This window comes from Pinus tabuliformis, chromosome 4_1, assembly GCF_031772625.1.
Source record: "Pinus tabuliformis cultivar Carrire ecotype Pingquan chromosome 4_1, CPIR1, whole genome shotgun sequence".
Taxonomy (NCBI): domain Eukaryota; kingdom Viridiplantae; phylum Streptophyta; class Pinopsida; order Pinales; family Pinaceae; genus Pinus; species Pinus tabuliformis.
The window spans coordinates 990,039,267-990,056,446 of record NC_142303.1 but is presented as its reverse complement, the minus strand read 5'-3'; the positions used below and the strand labels follow the sequence as shown (position 1 = coordinate 990,056,446).

The window sequence follows — 17,180 nt, the reverse complement described above, 5'->3', positions numbered from 1 at the left end:
AGCGGCATAGAAGACTTAGTAGCTTGTTCGCTGGCCACGAGATCAAACCCCTGTGGGGAAAGGTGAGCAGGCTTGGGCTAGGTAAGTAGCACCCGCGACTAGTCAATGCCCTCGCTTAGGTTCGAGCACAAAACCTTACTGTCATGACGAGTCTGACTTTACCAACCAGCCGCCTCCGCCGACCTTAAAAGGTGAGCGGGCTTGGCCCAGGTAAGTAGCACCCACGACTAGTCAACGCCCTCGCTTAGGTTCGAGCACAAGACCTGACCGTCATGACAACTCCAACTTTACCAACCAGTCGCCTCCGCCAACCTTGAAAGGTGAGCGGGCTTGGCGTAGGTAAGTAGCACCCTCAACTAGTCAATGCCCTCGCTCAGGTTCGAGCACAAGACCTGACTGTCATGACGAGTCCGACTTTACCAACCAACCGCCTCCTTTGACCTTAAAAGGTGAGCGGGCTTGGCCCAGGTAAGTAGCACCCGCGACTAGTCAACGCCCTTGCTCAGGTTCGAGCACAAGACCTGGCCGTCATGACGAGTCTGACTTTACCAACCAGCCGCCTCCACTGACCTTGAGATAAAAAGAATTATATTTTAATAAATATTTTAAAATTATAATTAAAAAAAAATATATACACTTTATATTTTAAAAGAAAATGTTTTCAAATCCATGTAGTGTTAATAAAATGATGGCAAAAATATATTGAATATTAAAAAAATTATAATAATTTGGATATTAAATTGATATCTAAAACCCTCTTATTTATGTGATAAGGAACCTCCTCTCCCTAATAAAAAAGTGTATATAATTGTCTTTCAAATAGGAAGTTGCAATATTTTAATAAGAAACATATATTTTTAAGTTTTTAATGTATTCAATATAAATTTATTTATGATACTTATAAATAAATTTCTTTTTTCTAAATAAATATATTGATCTAGTTATATAAATTAAATTAAATATCTTCTAAATGTAAAATTAATATAGAAACGCATGATATATTTTATATTTTCAAAATTTAAAAAAAATAATAATAATAATAATTAAATTATAATTTTATTTTAAATTATTATTAATTAAAAATTAATTTGTATGAGTTAAATATATATACATTTAAATAAATATATAATAAGATTGCTTTTTTTTTTTGACAATAACGGTTATATTTTTTTATTTAGGGCGGCAAACTAGCTGCCGTATGCTCTTACAATACAGTGATGACAGAGAAAAGATTCTCGTGGATAGCTGTTTGGAAATGCTGTCAAAGAAATCAGGAGACAGAACACCGAGCTGGTTCGCCACACTTTAAGGATAATACCAGTAAGACAAGTGACCGGGATCAGAGGGTTGTTCGCTTGGCCAACTTTGACAGGAGAAGGTCCAGCAGAGCTGAATGAGAATGTCGTAGCATCGCACAAGGGCCAGAAGACTTCCCTGGGAATTCCATGATCGTGCAATACATAAGAGGACCGGTGCTACTGATTGGTGGAGAGTAATGAATATCCGCATATACTTTGGAGAGTCTGCTACTATAGAGGAGATTCGCTCCAACGCCCAATTTTGCATCACTCAGAAATACAAGTCAAGATTGCAGCCTTTCGGAGATGAAAAACTTTGATATTGATGTAAACGGTCTTCAGGTGTGAGAACAGAGTAAGATTCTAAACTAGAGCTGAGATGACATCTTGAAGGTCCTTTGTGGGCGCTTTGAAAAATAAGGCACCGACAGGAGACAGAGACCATTGAAAGGAAGACTGACTGAAGATGATATCAGGCCTGAGACCATAGATTTAAATAGGTTGATAATACAATGAGGAGAGATCCCGAAGAGCAGGGGAATGAGGAGAAGAGTGTTAGCCCTAGGATCATTTAGAAACAGAAGTCCGATCAGCAGAAACATCAAGGAATGGAACAGGAGGATTCCATCGAATTGACCACCAGAGATCTCCGATTACAGAGGGAGCCAAGATTGGCCTCCATATCAGCTTGAGAGTTGAGATTCCTTAATATGTGGTAGAAGGAGATTTTACTGAACTTGGGCAATAAGAGCTGGATTTTTTTGATAATAGTGGCTAAATGAACCTGATGGGGGGTCTTATGAGAGGTCAACGCCTGGATGATAAGTCTAGAATCTCCAAATACAGAGAGAGAGAGGATATTTCTATTAATCGCCAGATTTAGCCCCTGCCACAGTGCGAGAGCCTCCGCTCTGTTATTGGATTCGATGCCCAGACCCCAATGGAACCGCAATTCCGTTGAACCTCCAGGACTCAGAAGAACCCCACCACTGCCAGCAACCCCAGGGTTTCCTTTAGAGGCCCCATCGAAGAATAAACAGTGATCATCCAAGGCTGATCTCCACTTGATAAACTCCAGTTCCTCTAGCCTAATCTCCCAGTTGGCATCGGAAAATGCAGGAGGAGTGGGCCTTTCCTTGAGATTCGGAACCAGTTCTTTAAGCCAATGCTCCTCCTCTTTGACCAGACTCATTTCATTCCTTGAGGTAGTATTGGCTTCCAAAGCCTCGCCTAGCAAAGCTTTGATTTTAGAAATAACTCTTATAGAAGTGCAGCTTTCGCCTCTAAAAATTCTATTATTCCTCTCCAACCACAGCTTCCAGCAGATGAATTTAGGGATCCACATCCAACTTGTTTTAAGAAGACTTTTTTTTTAAGGCAAAAGGGAGATAAGCTGGCCCAAGTTCGGAGCAGAGAAGGAATGTTGTCTGGGAGATCAAGATTAGCTGGACCTAACATCAGTACTCCCCTCCAGACTACCAGAGCAAAGGGGCAAAGCAATAGCAGATGATTGGCAGTTTCTTCATCAGACAAACAAAGGGGGCATCTGGAAGGCCCTTCCATCCCTCGTCTACGCAAATTATCTCTGGTGAGAATGCTATTGTGCGCAACAGTCCAACAGAAGAAGTCAATTTTGGGGAGAGAGGGGAAATCCTATATAAATTTCCATTGAGATGGGTCAGGAGGAGCATATGGGACAGCCATCATTCTTTTATAACCTTCGGAAGCAGTGTAAGAGCCTGAAAGGGAGCCCCAACCTCTTTTGTCTTTAGAGGTGGCCTTTGAGGGAGATTTGCCTTGAAGCAGATCTAACAGTAATGAAGCTTCCCCCTGCAACATAAGGGGAACCTCCCCCAGATTCCAACAGTCCCAGAGTCTATCTGGGTCATCCTTCCAGTTAGATATATCCCACAGAGTGTGCAAATTGGAGAACTGAAGCCAAGCTTTGATATTTGCTAGACCATCCACTTGAATCAAAGGTTGATCACCCAGAATCGAGTCTTCCCAGATTTTGATCTTTCTCCCATTACCAGGGATCCAGTAAAGATAATGGCTTAATTGCTCCATAGCAGAGCTGCAAAGATTGAAGATCGGAGATCCTTTTAAAGATCTTGGGGGCTTATCCAAGCATCTCAAGCGTTGCCCTTGGAAGTATTTCTTCCAAATGACTCTTTTACTCCAGCTAGAGTTTCCAGAGACTAAATTCCACAGGATCTTGGATCCCAAAGCAAGGTTTTGAGCAGCCAAGTTACGCAGGTGGAGGCCGCCTTCCAGAAGAGGTCTCTTGAGAGTCTCCCAATTCACTAAATGGAGCCTTCTATCGTTGTTGTTCCCACCTTCCCACAGGAATCTTCTCAACAGACTGTCCATTTTGTTGAGAAAGGTTTTGGGGGCAAGGAGAATAGAGTGTTGATATAGAGGCATACTTATAAGGACCGACTTCATAAGGATGACTTTCCCTGCATTATTCAGCCAAGAGGCTCCCCAAGCTTGGAATCTGTTCTTTAGCTTATCGAGCAGCGGCAGCCAGTGAGCAACTTTAGGCTTGGATTTGAAGATTGGGATCCCGAGATATTTAAATGACTCCCAATTTCGAATTCCATCCATTTCTAAAAGCCTTGCAATATCAGACAGCTCCTTGATCGAGCAGTTCCAGCCATAGATAGAGCATTTTCGGTTGTTAATTTTGCTGCCTGAGAGAAACCTGTAAATGTCCAGCTCCTTCTTGAAGGATCTGGCAGAGATTATGCTGGCTCCTCCAAGCAGCAAGGTGTCATCTGCAAACTGGGCATGATTAATGTCTTTCACCTTGTGAGTCGTTCTGAGGCCAGGCAGGGTTTGAATCTGCTGGTTATGATCAAGCTGGAAACTGAGCACTGAGGCCTGAATAGCATATAGGAGTGGAGACAAGGGACATCCTTGTCTAAGGCCCCTAGAGGCTTGGAAGAAGTCAGTAGAACGGCCATTGACCAATGGCGCGATCCATGGCGAGGCAATGCAGGCATTCACCCAGTTTATGAAGGCTGTTGAGAAGCCTAACTTCTTCTTCACATTGAACAAAAATTCATGTCTCACCCTATCGAATGCGTTAGCCAGATCGAGCTTAATCACCATATCTTTCTCGTTTCTTTGGCAGCTAGAGTGAACTGCTTCTTGCACCAACACAATGTTGTCCAATATCTTTCTTCCTTTTATGAATCCGCCTTGATTTTCAGGGATGATGGCTGGCAAAATATTCTTTAGCCTGTTGGCAATTATTTTGGAGACCAGCTTGTAACTGGAATTGCACAAGGATATGGGCCTAAATCTGCTGAAGTCGGAAGCGCCTTTCTCTTTTGGGATCAAGGCTAGAAAGGCCGAGTTGATGCCACCGCCCAGCTTTGCACAATTCTGGGACTTTCTGACCATTCTCAATAGATCTTTTTTAATTGTCGACCAGCAAGTCAAGAGAAACCTGACAGTGAACCCATCAGGGCTTGGGGCTTTATCAGGCTCCATGCAATCCAGAACTTTCTTAAGCTCGTCCATGCTGATCGAAGCAGTCAACATAGCATTATCTGATTCCTTAACGCTCTTGGGAATTAAGTCCATCGGGTAGGCATGAGGATCAATAGGGGTTTCTTCAGGAGCTGAATAAAGATCTTTGAAGAAGGAGTAAGCAGCTCTCTTAATGCCATCGAAATCCTTAACCACAGTGTTTTGGTAATGTATCTCAGAAACTGATGAAATGCTTTCGAGCTTCGGCTTGTTTATGAAAGAAGCTGGTGTTTTTATCTCCGAACTTTAACCATAGATTCCTAGACTTCTGTCTCCAGAATTCTTCCTCCTCCCTGCTAGATCTGTGAACCTCTTTTTGTAGCTCGACTTCTTTTTGGAGAAGACTTTGTGTTACAAGACTATGCTCCATAGCTAATTGATGAGCAGCAAGACTGTTAAGAGATTCTTTTCTTTTGGCAGTAGGTGTTTCCAATCTTTTAGCCCACTCCTTAAGACTTCTTTTTAGGCCCATGATTTTCTCTTCCCACACAAAGAATGGAGAACCATGGACAGGCCTATTCCAGGCTTCAGAAACCACCTCTTGGAATCCTTCTTGCTGAATCCACAGAGGACTGAAACGAAAAGGGATGGGGCCTAGATTACCATCCAGAGAAAGCTCGAGGAGGATGGGCTTATGATCAGAAGTGAGATTTGGTAGAATTTTAGAAGTGGCCATAAGACCGCATGTCAGGAAAGAAGAGTGGACAAGGAATCTATCCAAACGGGCAGCAATGTGGTTGGGGGCTAATCTTTTGTTGGACCAGGTGAATTTGCCTGAAGAAGGTTTAATATCCTCCAGATCCCAGCCCAGCATAATATCTTCAACCCATTCTCTGGCAGGGTCCCTGACAATGGAGCCTCCCTTTTTCTCATCAAGAGCAAGGGTGACATTCAGATCACCTGCAATAATGATATTTCCTGGATTTTGCTCTGAAAGAAAGGATTGAAGCGAGTTCCAACAAATTTTTTTCTCGCCTGGCAATACAGGAGCATAAAGATTAAACATACTTACCTGTTGACCAGAATCTTTGTGGAGGAGCTGAGTGTAAAGCCAATGGGGGCTACTTTTTTCTTGAATAAGATCATATATGGCGCTGTTCCAAAAGGTGGCTATTCCACCAGAAGCGCCTCTTGCACTAACCGCTCTTCCTTGACCTTTTTGCCAAAAAAATTTACTAGATTGGAGGAGAAGAAGATCCTCCAGCTTTGTCTCCTGGATGAGGACGATTTCAGGCGAATATATTCTCACTATGTCTTTCAAGGCTTCCTCTTTCAACCTGCTACCTAATCCTCTACAGTTCCAAGAGACATATTTCATTATTTACTGACTTGGGGGATTGAGGCTCCTTTTGGAGCCCTTTTACTCTTGCGCCCAGATCTGGTATTCATCATTCCTTTGAGGGTTTTTTGGGAGCCTTGGAGGACATCTAGATAAGTTTTTTCCTCTCTCTATTTCTTCTTGGATTTCCGACCCCTAGTCGTCTTGATAGGAGTGACTTGCGAATTATCAGTTTCGAAATCTCTCTCTTCTGATTCTCCCTCAGAGTCGGAGGCGAGACTGATGTGCTCTTCGTTGCCTTCTTTTCCCCTCTGACAATCATCAACTGGTGGAACAGGTGATTCGGCTTCAGTTTCTTTCACTTGCTTCAACTTATTTCCTGTTTCCTCTTGTGTCTCCATGACATCCACCTTTTCTCCTGAGGAGGAGCCATCTTTGGAAGCAGCAGTGGCCTTTGGATTAGTTTGTGGCTTCCCCAGTGATACGGAGTTATTCTGCCCCGGGGGCTTTGGAACAGCCTTTCCCTTTTTAATTTCTTTCCATCCTTCTTCTTCAACCGTGTTCCCTGTTGGAGCTTTTGGGCAGTTTCGCTGGAAGTGTCCATGCTCATGACAGGTTCGGCATTTGAAAGGCAACTGCTCGTAATCCAGCTTCTGATAATGCTGCCATTCTCCAACTGTGAGTTTGACCGCTTCTGGCAGACCGGCTTCCAGATCGACTTCCACGCAGATTCTAGCGCAGGTATATTGGCCCTTGTGATCAGCTTTGTCAATGAAACGACCCAGCCCATTTCCAATCTTCTGCAGGGATTGATAGCTCCAGCAGTGTATCGGGAGATTAGGAAGATGAACCCAGACCGACGCCTCCTTAGGGACATCAACGGAGGGATCGAAATCGAGGCTCCATTTGTTAAGATACAGTCCCTGATTTCCCATAAAATACGGCCCGTTTCTGAACACCAGATCACGATCTTCTTTGGAGGTAAATTCAAAAATGAAGTAGCCTCGTCCCACAGCATAACAGATCACGTTATTTTTCAGCTGAGGTCTCCAGTTTCGCTGAATCCAATCTTCCGTGGTTTTTGTGGAAGGCCAGCGGCCCATAAACTGCCCTACCAGGCCTCTGTCAGCCAGAGCAAGAGCGATTTTAATCGATTGTTCCTCTGGAAGTGCAATCTCTGGTATTTCTTCGAGTTTTTTTATGAATTTCGGCACTTCAGAGAACTGGCGTTTCTTCCCTTTCTGCTTTAATAGGCTGCGGAATGCTTCTTCAGAAGATGATGGAGGGGTGGGAGCGGCCTCCCCACCCCCAGGACCGCTCATGGTAGCGTCAAAGGTCGACGGCGGCTGCAGACCTAATCCAAACTCCGCAGAGCAGAGCAGAGCGCGCGCTTCGGGGTCGAAGAAAAAATGTCTTATAACAAGATTGTTAACATGCAATTTCATGTCATTTTAGCATAAAAGTTTTTAATTCCTAAATAAGTTTTGTTACAATATCATGTATTAATTTCAAGGTTTACTAATACTAAATATCCACCAAAAAAAATTAACTATTTTTAAAATAAACTTAACCTTTGATTTTTTTACTATTAAAAATATTTAAGAATATTCCATATAAACTAAATCTCTATTATCTACTTAAAAATAATTATGATTATAAAAATTATAAAAATCCTATTCCAAAATAAAAACCCCAATTAAAATATTTTTTATTAAAAAAATTTATAAGAACTCCCATTAAAATATTTTTTATTTAAGGAAAAAAAAATTATCTCATTAATTTTTAATGATTTTGGTTTCGAATGACAGGAACACTGAATTGAATGATAAAGATTTTGGGTACCATTTTGGATCAATTATATTATCTTGACATGACAAATTCTCTTTAAACTATTTGTATTTTAAATTCAACTTACATGCCATTCATTTCGTTTTTTTCTTTACTGAGAGATACATCATCACTTTTTCATTTTTAATCAACACATACGTACATACATGTTTCTTATCATCTTATTGTTGAACATGATGCTCCATTTCTCTAGAAAGCCAAAATATGTCCACATTATAATATTCAAATCCAAATAAAATTGAATGGCCTTAGTGACTGCGCATCAGCAGCAACTTGAAGTTATGACGTTGTAGTGACAGGAACATTCATATGATTGCAGTATCGCTGACTGGAGGTGGAAACCGCATATTACACGTCACAATTCCATTCAATTCAATTCCCCGATAAACACCCAGGTTCCAAGGACCGCGGGCCAGCAAGGTCTGTGCCATTTTCACGAACATATTCACTGCCTACGTCATTGACAGCTGGATTATTATCAACCAGCCACGAACAATCCTTTCATGTTCTCGATGGAAACAATTGAAGAGTGACATAAAATGGAGAGCAAAGACTTAATAGAATGTCTTTTCATTCTTTTACCTATTCTCTCAATGGCTCATTCCACCTTTATCACTACTAGTATGCCCCTGTGCTACTCTATTTTCTCATTTTCTTTATGATCTTCCTGATATCCCCATTGTCTTCTCAACCTTTATGGAAACTTCCCTCTAATGAGTATCATGTTTCCATCATGCTTTCCTTATACTCTTGCTATGATCATAATTTTTTATAATACTTAAATCAATATATGTCAATATGTCAATTATATATGAGAGTTAAAAGAAATGTGTGCCTTTTAGCTTAATTTTTTATTAATATTAATGTTATGTTAAATATGTTTATGAGGTAAATATGGATTATTTTCCCTATTACTTCAATTTCTTTATTTAATCTTTCACATTATTTATATTTTGAAGTGAGTCTCTACTTGTCATCTTTGCATTCATGTTAACATCACATAGCTAAATAAGCTATGTCTATATAGAAACATTTTCAATTACAATATTTTTCACTAATATGATTGGTGTTTTTTCAATGTTATGACATGATTTGTGTCTAAGTATAACCAACATTCATATGTTCAAAAACTAAAGAAAAAAAATCCTCACACTTTGCATGACACTAATTCACTCTCTCTTACTTAAGAGGCCTTTATCATTTTGGTTTTAAGAGATTTTCTCTCATGACACTAATTCACTCTCTCTTATTTAAGATGCCTTTATCATTTTGGTTTTAAGATATTTTCTCTCTTTCTTTTTTCACTCTCTCTTATTTAAGAGGCCTTTATCATTTTGGTTTTAAGAGATTTTCTCTCTTTATTTTGACAATATCTTATCTTCATTGCACTTACCATGAACACAATTTTCATAAATCCAAAACACTTTTAAATACTTACATAAATGCACACTACCCTTAAATATATACATTTTAGTTTAGAAAATACATACTATGAGATGTTAAGTTCATCTTTAGTTATCTTCCATATTATTTTTACCTTAATTATATTTCTTTTAAATGATCGTGTCATCTTGGAATTAATACTTTTTTATGAAACTCAAAATTTTAAACTATATATAATAAGTTACATGAAATTCATTAGAAAATTTTAACTCTCTATCTATGGAATAAACTACTCCTTTAAAGCCTAATAAAATTAAAATATAAAATAAATTAATATTTAACCATACATATAATATTCTATAAAATAAAGTATTTAATAAATACTAATAATTATATAACTAGGAAAACTAAACTAACAAGGAAGTTATTGGAAGGATTTAAAATTAGGGAAGTATATTTATTTAAAAAATAAATTTTAATATAATGAGTTTCATATTTTAATGTAATCCTTAATAGATAGTTGGTAGCATTGACTAGAATGATTGAGGGGACGGGGGCTTTTAAGCAAGTTTTGAAGATAGTATAAAATTGAGAAAAGAGTATAGTTTTTTTTTTTTTTTTTTTTTTCAAAAGGTGGAAAAACCTATCAAACTCAGTTTGTCAAACCAACATTGAGGACAACCATCTCTGGCTGCCATCCGCGAATGTCAGTTGACACATCACTGTTATCAAGGAAAACCACGCCACCTGAAATAACCCGCTGGTGGTCCGTAAGGGAGCAGACTTTCACTCCTGCCAGATGCCTCTGGGTCTTGGGCCGTTAACCTGTTTCCTTACGTCCGAGGAAGACGAGCTCTTAGCCAAGCAGAAGCAGTTTTAGGGCATACTCCAGGCCCAAGAAAAGAGTATAGTTGAAAGGTGAATTTGTTCATAATTAGTTGAACACACCTCCTTAAAATAATTGTTAAATAATAATAAAAGAGATATTTTTGACTTCGATCTGGTAGGTATAGTAAGTGTAAATGGAAAGTTTGTTTATTATATGCGTACGAAAGGGACCGCAGCGCACCATGTCCGGATTCTGCGTGATTTGCTTATTGTGCTGTCACTAACCTAATTGTGACATGAGAAGCTTTTTATAGGACTAATAATGAAGTGCTAATTCTTTCCCTTAAATTTAATTTTGAGATTTTAAGGTTCATCGGATAGGATGTGTAGTGGGTCCCATTTTCATATAATTAAGTTTTTTGTTTTCAATTTTTTTTTAAAAGTAGGGTGAATCGGTAATAATTGAGCTGCCTGTTATTCCATAAAGTGCTTAAGCTCGTGGGTTCCGGCACATCGATATGAAATTCAAACTCCTCATTTAATAGTCTTTGATTATTATGATTCTGTTCACATTATTACTATTTTTTACTATGTTTAAGTTAAAAGTTTATTTTTTTTATTTTTTTAAAATATTAAAATGTTTAATTTTATTATTATAGGTAAAAGTATTTGAAATTAATTTGCTTAAAATTTTATTTTATAATTTTATACTTAAGATCTCATAATTTGCAACAGTTTAAAGAAGTGGCCCAATTCTAACCAGATGACTAATTTGGTGCCTATTCATTTAAACATATAAAACATGGTATCTCATGAACGCATTGAGAAAGGACAGGGCTTCATTATTTGAAAATTTATAAGTATGTTGCCTTTATGTTTCTCTTTTGTCTTACTCACACTTATGTTTTCTTATTCTCAGTTGGTAATATTTATTTATTTATTATAGTATTTTTAAATTTGGATGGAACAAAAACAAACAAATTTGATTCGAGGAAAAATATTATCAAATAAAATATTTTAATTATTAAAATAATTAAAATGTTTGAAATTTGAAATTTTTAATAAATATTTATATAAAAAATATTAAAATAAAGTTGAATGTTTATATTTAGATAATGATGATTATTTTTAAGTCAACAAATTTATAAAATAATTTATTTATTTTGATTTATATATATTTGATATAATTAAATAATTTAAAATAATATTTTAAAGTTTATTTGACACTTTATAAGTTAATGATTTATGGTGTTTATTTTTATTATAATTTTTTAAAATTATAATGGGGTGTTATGATGGGCATTTAATGGGATTAAAAGACTTGACATGCCCTCTTACCACCTCCTCTTTGCACATGCCACTATTTCATGGATAATTAATAAGACTTCCCCTACTAAGGAGGGTGGAAAAGTCCACTTGGTACGATTGTCTTCTACTTGTATGTGTAATTTGGGTTCATTCTAGGTAACTGGTTAGCATTTTGGTCACTCCTTTGATGCCTCCTCCTATTGTTTTCGTCATCTGAGATGCATATAAAGTCTGGTATGGTTGCTCAAGTAGGTTTCCTTCCGCTTACTTCATTGACTTTAACTCCTCCCCTGGCATCTTTTTCCAATGGCAAAGGCATAGGTCTCGACCTCACTGCCAATGCAACCTACTTGACATGTTATCATGGATTCTTTCTTCCACAACTACCTCTTACATATCCCCTCCCAACTCTATGTTGGTCTTTACGATATTTTGCTTCCTTTGATAACCATAACTCAGTGGCGAACCAGTTGCAGATGTGGAAGTGGTGGTTGAGGCACTTTAGGGGGCTCTCGAGTACAATTGTGTGTTGAATCTTCAACTCACAACTACCATGTTCATGCTCTATACGACATTCAAGAGGAAGTCCATCTCGAGGAAGCATAAACTCGATAAAAAGGAAAGTTACTCTGGATTCATCATGGCTAGCATAACCTCATTGGTTCTTGACACAGTCAACTCTAGAGACCACCAAAATCACTATCTTCATATAGTGGATTTGTATTGGCATGGAAAGCTATTGCTGGGGAAGATTCTAGTAGACATGAGACAAACTCAAATCAACCTCATGCGCATATTGGATGAGCTTAGAGATCTTATGCTATATGCTAAAGGAAGGCTTGTCAGCATCGAGATGGGATCACCACCTAGCTCTCGAATTCCACTACCATGCAAGGTTGAGGAGCATCCCATCAACCTCGCACTTCACTATAATGTCCCTTTTTCCAACATTGGGAAATGAAAACGTCTCAGTAGCCTAGGCTACAAATTAAAATTAATTATGAGCTATGAGAGAATTAGTTAATTAAAAAATTATCAAATAAAATATGTAATTATTAAAATAATAAAAATGCCTTAAGTTTGAAATTTTTAATAAAAAAAATTTAAATAAAAAATATATGTATAAAATATATTAAAACAAACTTGAAGTTTACTTTTAATAATAAATGTTTATTTATTTTTATATTATTTTTCAATTAATTTATTATATATGCATGATTTATTTAAATATTTAAAAAATAATCATGATGATTATTTTTAAGTCAACAAATGTATAATATAATTTATTTACTTTGATTTATATGTGTTTTATATAATCAAATCCATGAGGTGTAGAACAATCGATTTGTGTGGGGTTTAGTCTTCACCGGGTCATATGTTCAAATATCATGGGGAGGGGTTGAGGATGAGAGCCACCTTTAGGGAATTAAACTATCCCAAGGGATGTCCAAGCTTGATTGAGCTTCAAAAAGTCCTAATGAAAGCATCCCACTAGTGGGAATATCATTATTTCGTCCAACATTGAGGCTAGCCCCGTTCTAGGCTCATCCTAGTTTGAAAAAAATAAATCAAAATAATATTTTTAAGTTTATTTGAAATCTTATAGGTTAATAATTTATGGATTTTAGTTTTATTATAATTTTAAAAAATATTTATGAGGTGTTATGGCTGACATTTAATGGGATTAAATTACTTGACGTGCCCTCTTGCCACCTCTTCCTTGTGCATGCCACCACCTCATGGAGAATTAAAGACACCTCCCCTCTTAAGGAGGGTGGAAAAGGCCCCATCATATGATTTTCATCTACTCATATGTTAATTCGAGTTCATTCCACCATTGCTCTTCGTCCCGGGTAACTGGTTAGCAGTCTGGTCGCTCCTTTGATGCCTCCCCTATTATTTCTGCCATTCGCGATGCATCTGGAGTTTGGTCTAGTTACTCGAGCAAGTTTCCTTCCATTTACTTCAATGACTTTCCATCCTCCCCTAGAACTTTTTCCGATCGTGAAGGCATGGTGTTGACCTCGCCACTAGTACAACCTTCCTAACAAGTTATCATGGATTCTTTCTTCCACAAGTTCCTCTTACATATCCCCTCCCAACTCTATGCTGGCATTTGTGATGTTTTTTTTTACCTGTGACAATAATGACTCAGTATCAAACCGATTGTGGAAGTGGAAGTGGCCATCGAGGTGCTTCAGGGGGATCTTAAGTACAATTGTGTGTTAAATCTTCAACCCACAACTACCATATCATACTCTTCAGGACATTGAAGAGGAAATCTATCTCATGGAAAAATACATTTGAAAAGAAGGAAAGTTACTATGGATTCATCATGGCTAGCATAACATCATAGGTCCTTGACATAGGAAACTCCAGAGGAAATCACTATCTTCATGAAGTGGATTTTTACTAGCATGTGGAGTTGTTGTTGGGGACTATTCTAGTAGAAATGAGACAAACTCAAATCAACCTCATGCACATATTGGATGAGCTGAGATATATTATGCTACATTTGGATGGAACGCTTGTCAGGCTCGAGATGGGATCACCACCTAGCTCTCCAATTCCAATACTGCCATGCAAGGTTGAGGAGTATGTTATCAACCTTGTACTTCATTATCATCCTAATGCTTAGGTTCCCTACATTTTATCGTTATAGTTTTTTCTCCTCATGCTTGCCCATATGGGTTGTTGATATATTATTTTTAGAGTTTATGTTTAGTTTCTTTTACTTGTTGTCTCAAACTCTGCAGTCTCCAACGACTATCCATTTTGGTTCTTGTTGTTGGTTTTCCCCATGGTGGGGAGCACAATTGTTTTACATTTTCATGTTTTGGACATTCACTTGAAGCTAATTATGATAGTTATTGGCTCTATATTTTATTATCTCTGGTCTAGTTTCCAAAGTTGTAGGCTAGAGACGATAAGCCTTGTGAATGTGATATAAATATTTGGTTTTCCAGTGCAAAACCAACTTACAAAAGAAATGATAAACCTTTAAAAACTAGATTTAATATATATGTAGGTTTAGTATACACTTTAAATGAAGGTTTTTTGTTCTCTATTTTATTCTCCTTGTATATGTTAAATCTTATTTATGTTAAGGTGTTATAGGTTTAGTATAATGCCTAATTTCACTATGAAACTCATGAGAATCCATTCTTTAATACATATATTTAATTAACAAAAACATTATATTTTAATATTTTAACTTAGTGTTAATGATTTTTTGTAATAGTTCAACTTTCACTTATTCTTAGACTCTTTATTGCTCCACATATTCACTTTATATTTAGTCATGACAATCTGTTCAACAATGTTGAACTCTTCCATCATTATTATGATTTTAACAACATTGCCTTCTTTCATTAGTATAATGCTTTTAACAATGTTGACTTCTTCGAGGATGTCTTCCTTAACTACCCCGCAGAAGTTGAGGATCTTAAATAAATCGTCCCTTCACTCCACCAAAACATGACATTAGCACCAAACATTTAATGAAATCACTATGGCCTTGGAACTAAATTAGTAATATATTTGTATAACCCTTGGCAACATCTATTTTTGTAACTAAAATAGTGATGCCCCCACTATTGGCATGGTCACTATCTTCTTTAAAATAATTGTGATAGTATCTTGAACTAATGTTGAAGGTTATCTAGGTTGTTATATTTGATCCATTGATATATTTAATGCATTTCCTTTCTATCTAAAATTAATTTTTAGTATTAATTCCCTCAAGTTAATGTTGATATTTACCCTTTTTCCACACATGAGAAACCCCTAGAGACTTTATCGTTGTCAATGGATGGTAACTACGATAATTGTTGATCCCTCAAATCCAAGCACCTGAGCTCATCAACATCAAGAGAGTCAAATTTATGACTTCTCCAACTTTGGGAATAGATATCATATTTCTCTCATAACCACTTTGGCTAAACCTAAAAGCTATTTTTGATACTTACAATATATATTTTATAGTTATATTTGAGTGGAAAAAGGCTTCAAATCTAAGTTTCTTTAGTTTCAATAAACTTTCAAAATCCTAAGAAATCTCTAAATAAAATTGCTATGCTTGGATCTCCTGCTAGAGTTAATGGGAGAAATGCATTGTTCTAATGCATTAGTGTTTCAATTCATTCTTCTAAATAATCAATGTTCCAATGCATTGTTCTAAAGAGTTTTGTTTTCCAATGTAAGTGTGAGTTGTAACCAAAAAAAGTTTCATTATCATTCAATCTAGTAGTAAGTTATCCCATTACTATAAATATGGGATAATATTATGTAGGGATGACACTAATAAATCTCTCTTGAATAGGATTAGGTTATCTTGTGGTGTTCTTACGTGTTTTCCGTTTTTTTTATTTGGTATCAGAGCAAGATTTGAGATATGAAGGTGTGAGGCTAAATGAACCTTGTTTATGAGGAGAACAATGTCCAATAAGTCTGCCATAGCTTTGTATGGTTGAAATTATAGCAAGAAAGTTTGATTTGAAAGCCAATAGAAGGCCATATGTTTGAAAAATTGTGGCATTATGTAGCTCATCTGGAGAAAACTCAAAGAACCTATGTGGAGGAGCATTTGTTAGAAGTGGGGAAGCCATGGATCAAAAGGAGGTAGGGGATCTAAGGTGTTATGACATTGGATCTAGTGGATATTTTAGTGAGATTATAGAATGACATTTGAATCAATACAAGTTAATTCTTGGTGAATTCATGGCTCTATGTTATTGTTGGAGGATGAATACGCAAGTCAAGTAAGCTAGCTTTGTCACCACTACTATGAGCCTTAAGTTGTTGATTTTTTTTATTATTGTGAGCCATTGCTACTACTATGATCCATGAGATTTTTTTTTTTTTGATAAAAAAGGTTTATCATGATGAAAATTGTTGACGAGCGAAGTTTCTTATGCTTCTCTACCAAATTCCTCGAATCTGTTAGGATATTCCGACACATAGGAAATAGTTAAGTTCAACTTGGTCTAGTATAGAGTTAGGTATAGAGTTAGGTAAAGTGTGTTTCTTTACCGTTGTACATTTTGTAACTTACAATCCGACGGTCACGATATGTAGTGATCCGACGGTTCACTCTCTCCTCGGTATTACCGACACTTGATCCGTGGCTTGACACCCGATTGGTCCATGAGTTCTATTTAAAGCGCATGGAGGGTCATTGTTCGGGTAATCCGTGCATGAGAGAAGCTTATGTAAATTTTCATTCTTTGATTAATAAATTGCCTGTAGTAGCCACGTTGGCACAGGCCGTGGACTGTTTCCCTCTTTGAGGGTTTTAACCACATCAAAAATACTGGTGTATTGATTTGTGATCTGGTTGTGAGCGGTGTCCTTTTGGTGTTCTTTCTGAGGAACTTACCCTGTAAATTCCTACATGGTATCAGAGCTATTTGAGGGCCGCGTCCGTTGGTGATCCAAATCTGAAGCCGGTAGAACTGCATGCGGCTGTCGTTTCCTAGATCTATTGTTTCTGATTGCTTTCGGGCCGAGAGGACTGCTATGTTGTGTTCGGAGCATCTGTTCCAATGAGGAACCCCTTTCGTTTCACGCGAAAAGGTTTCCGGTAGCCCTATCTGCGTCATTTTTAAGATCTGGAGGTATACAGTGTTTATCTGCAGTTTACTATTATTTTCTCTCTGGTTATTTCAGTTTCTGTTTATTTAGCTTTTTTTAATTACCGG

The 17,180-nt window shown here is 37.3% G+C and overlaps 1 protein-coding gene across 1 annotated transcript; it reads right to left on the bottom strand.

Annotated features, from left to right (window-relative positions):
• Positions 1-5,010: 5,010 nt before the first annotated feature.
• On the bottom strand, positions 5,011-5,511 carry LOC149179466 (uncharacterized). Its single transcript, XM_089422477.1, has one exon. The coding sequence runs from the start codon at positions 5,509-5,511 to the stop codon at positions 5,011-5,013; it is 501 nt and encodes a 166-aa protein (XP_089278603.1).
• Positions 5,512-17,180: the final 11,669 nt, after the last annotated feature.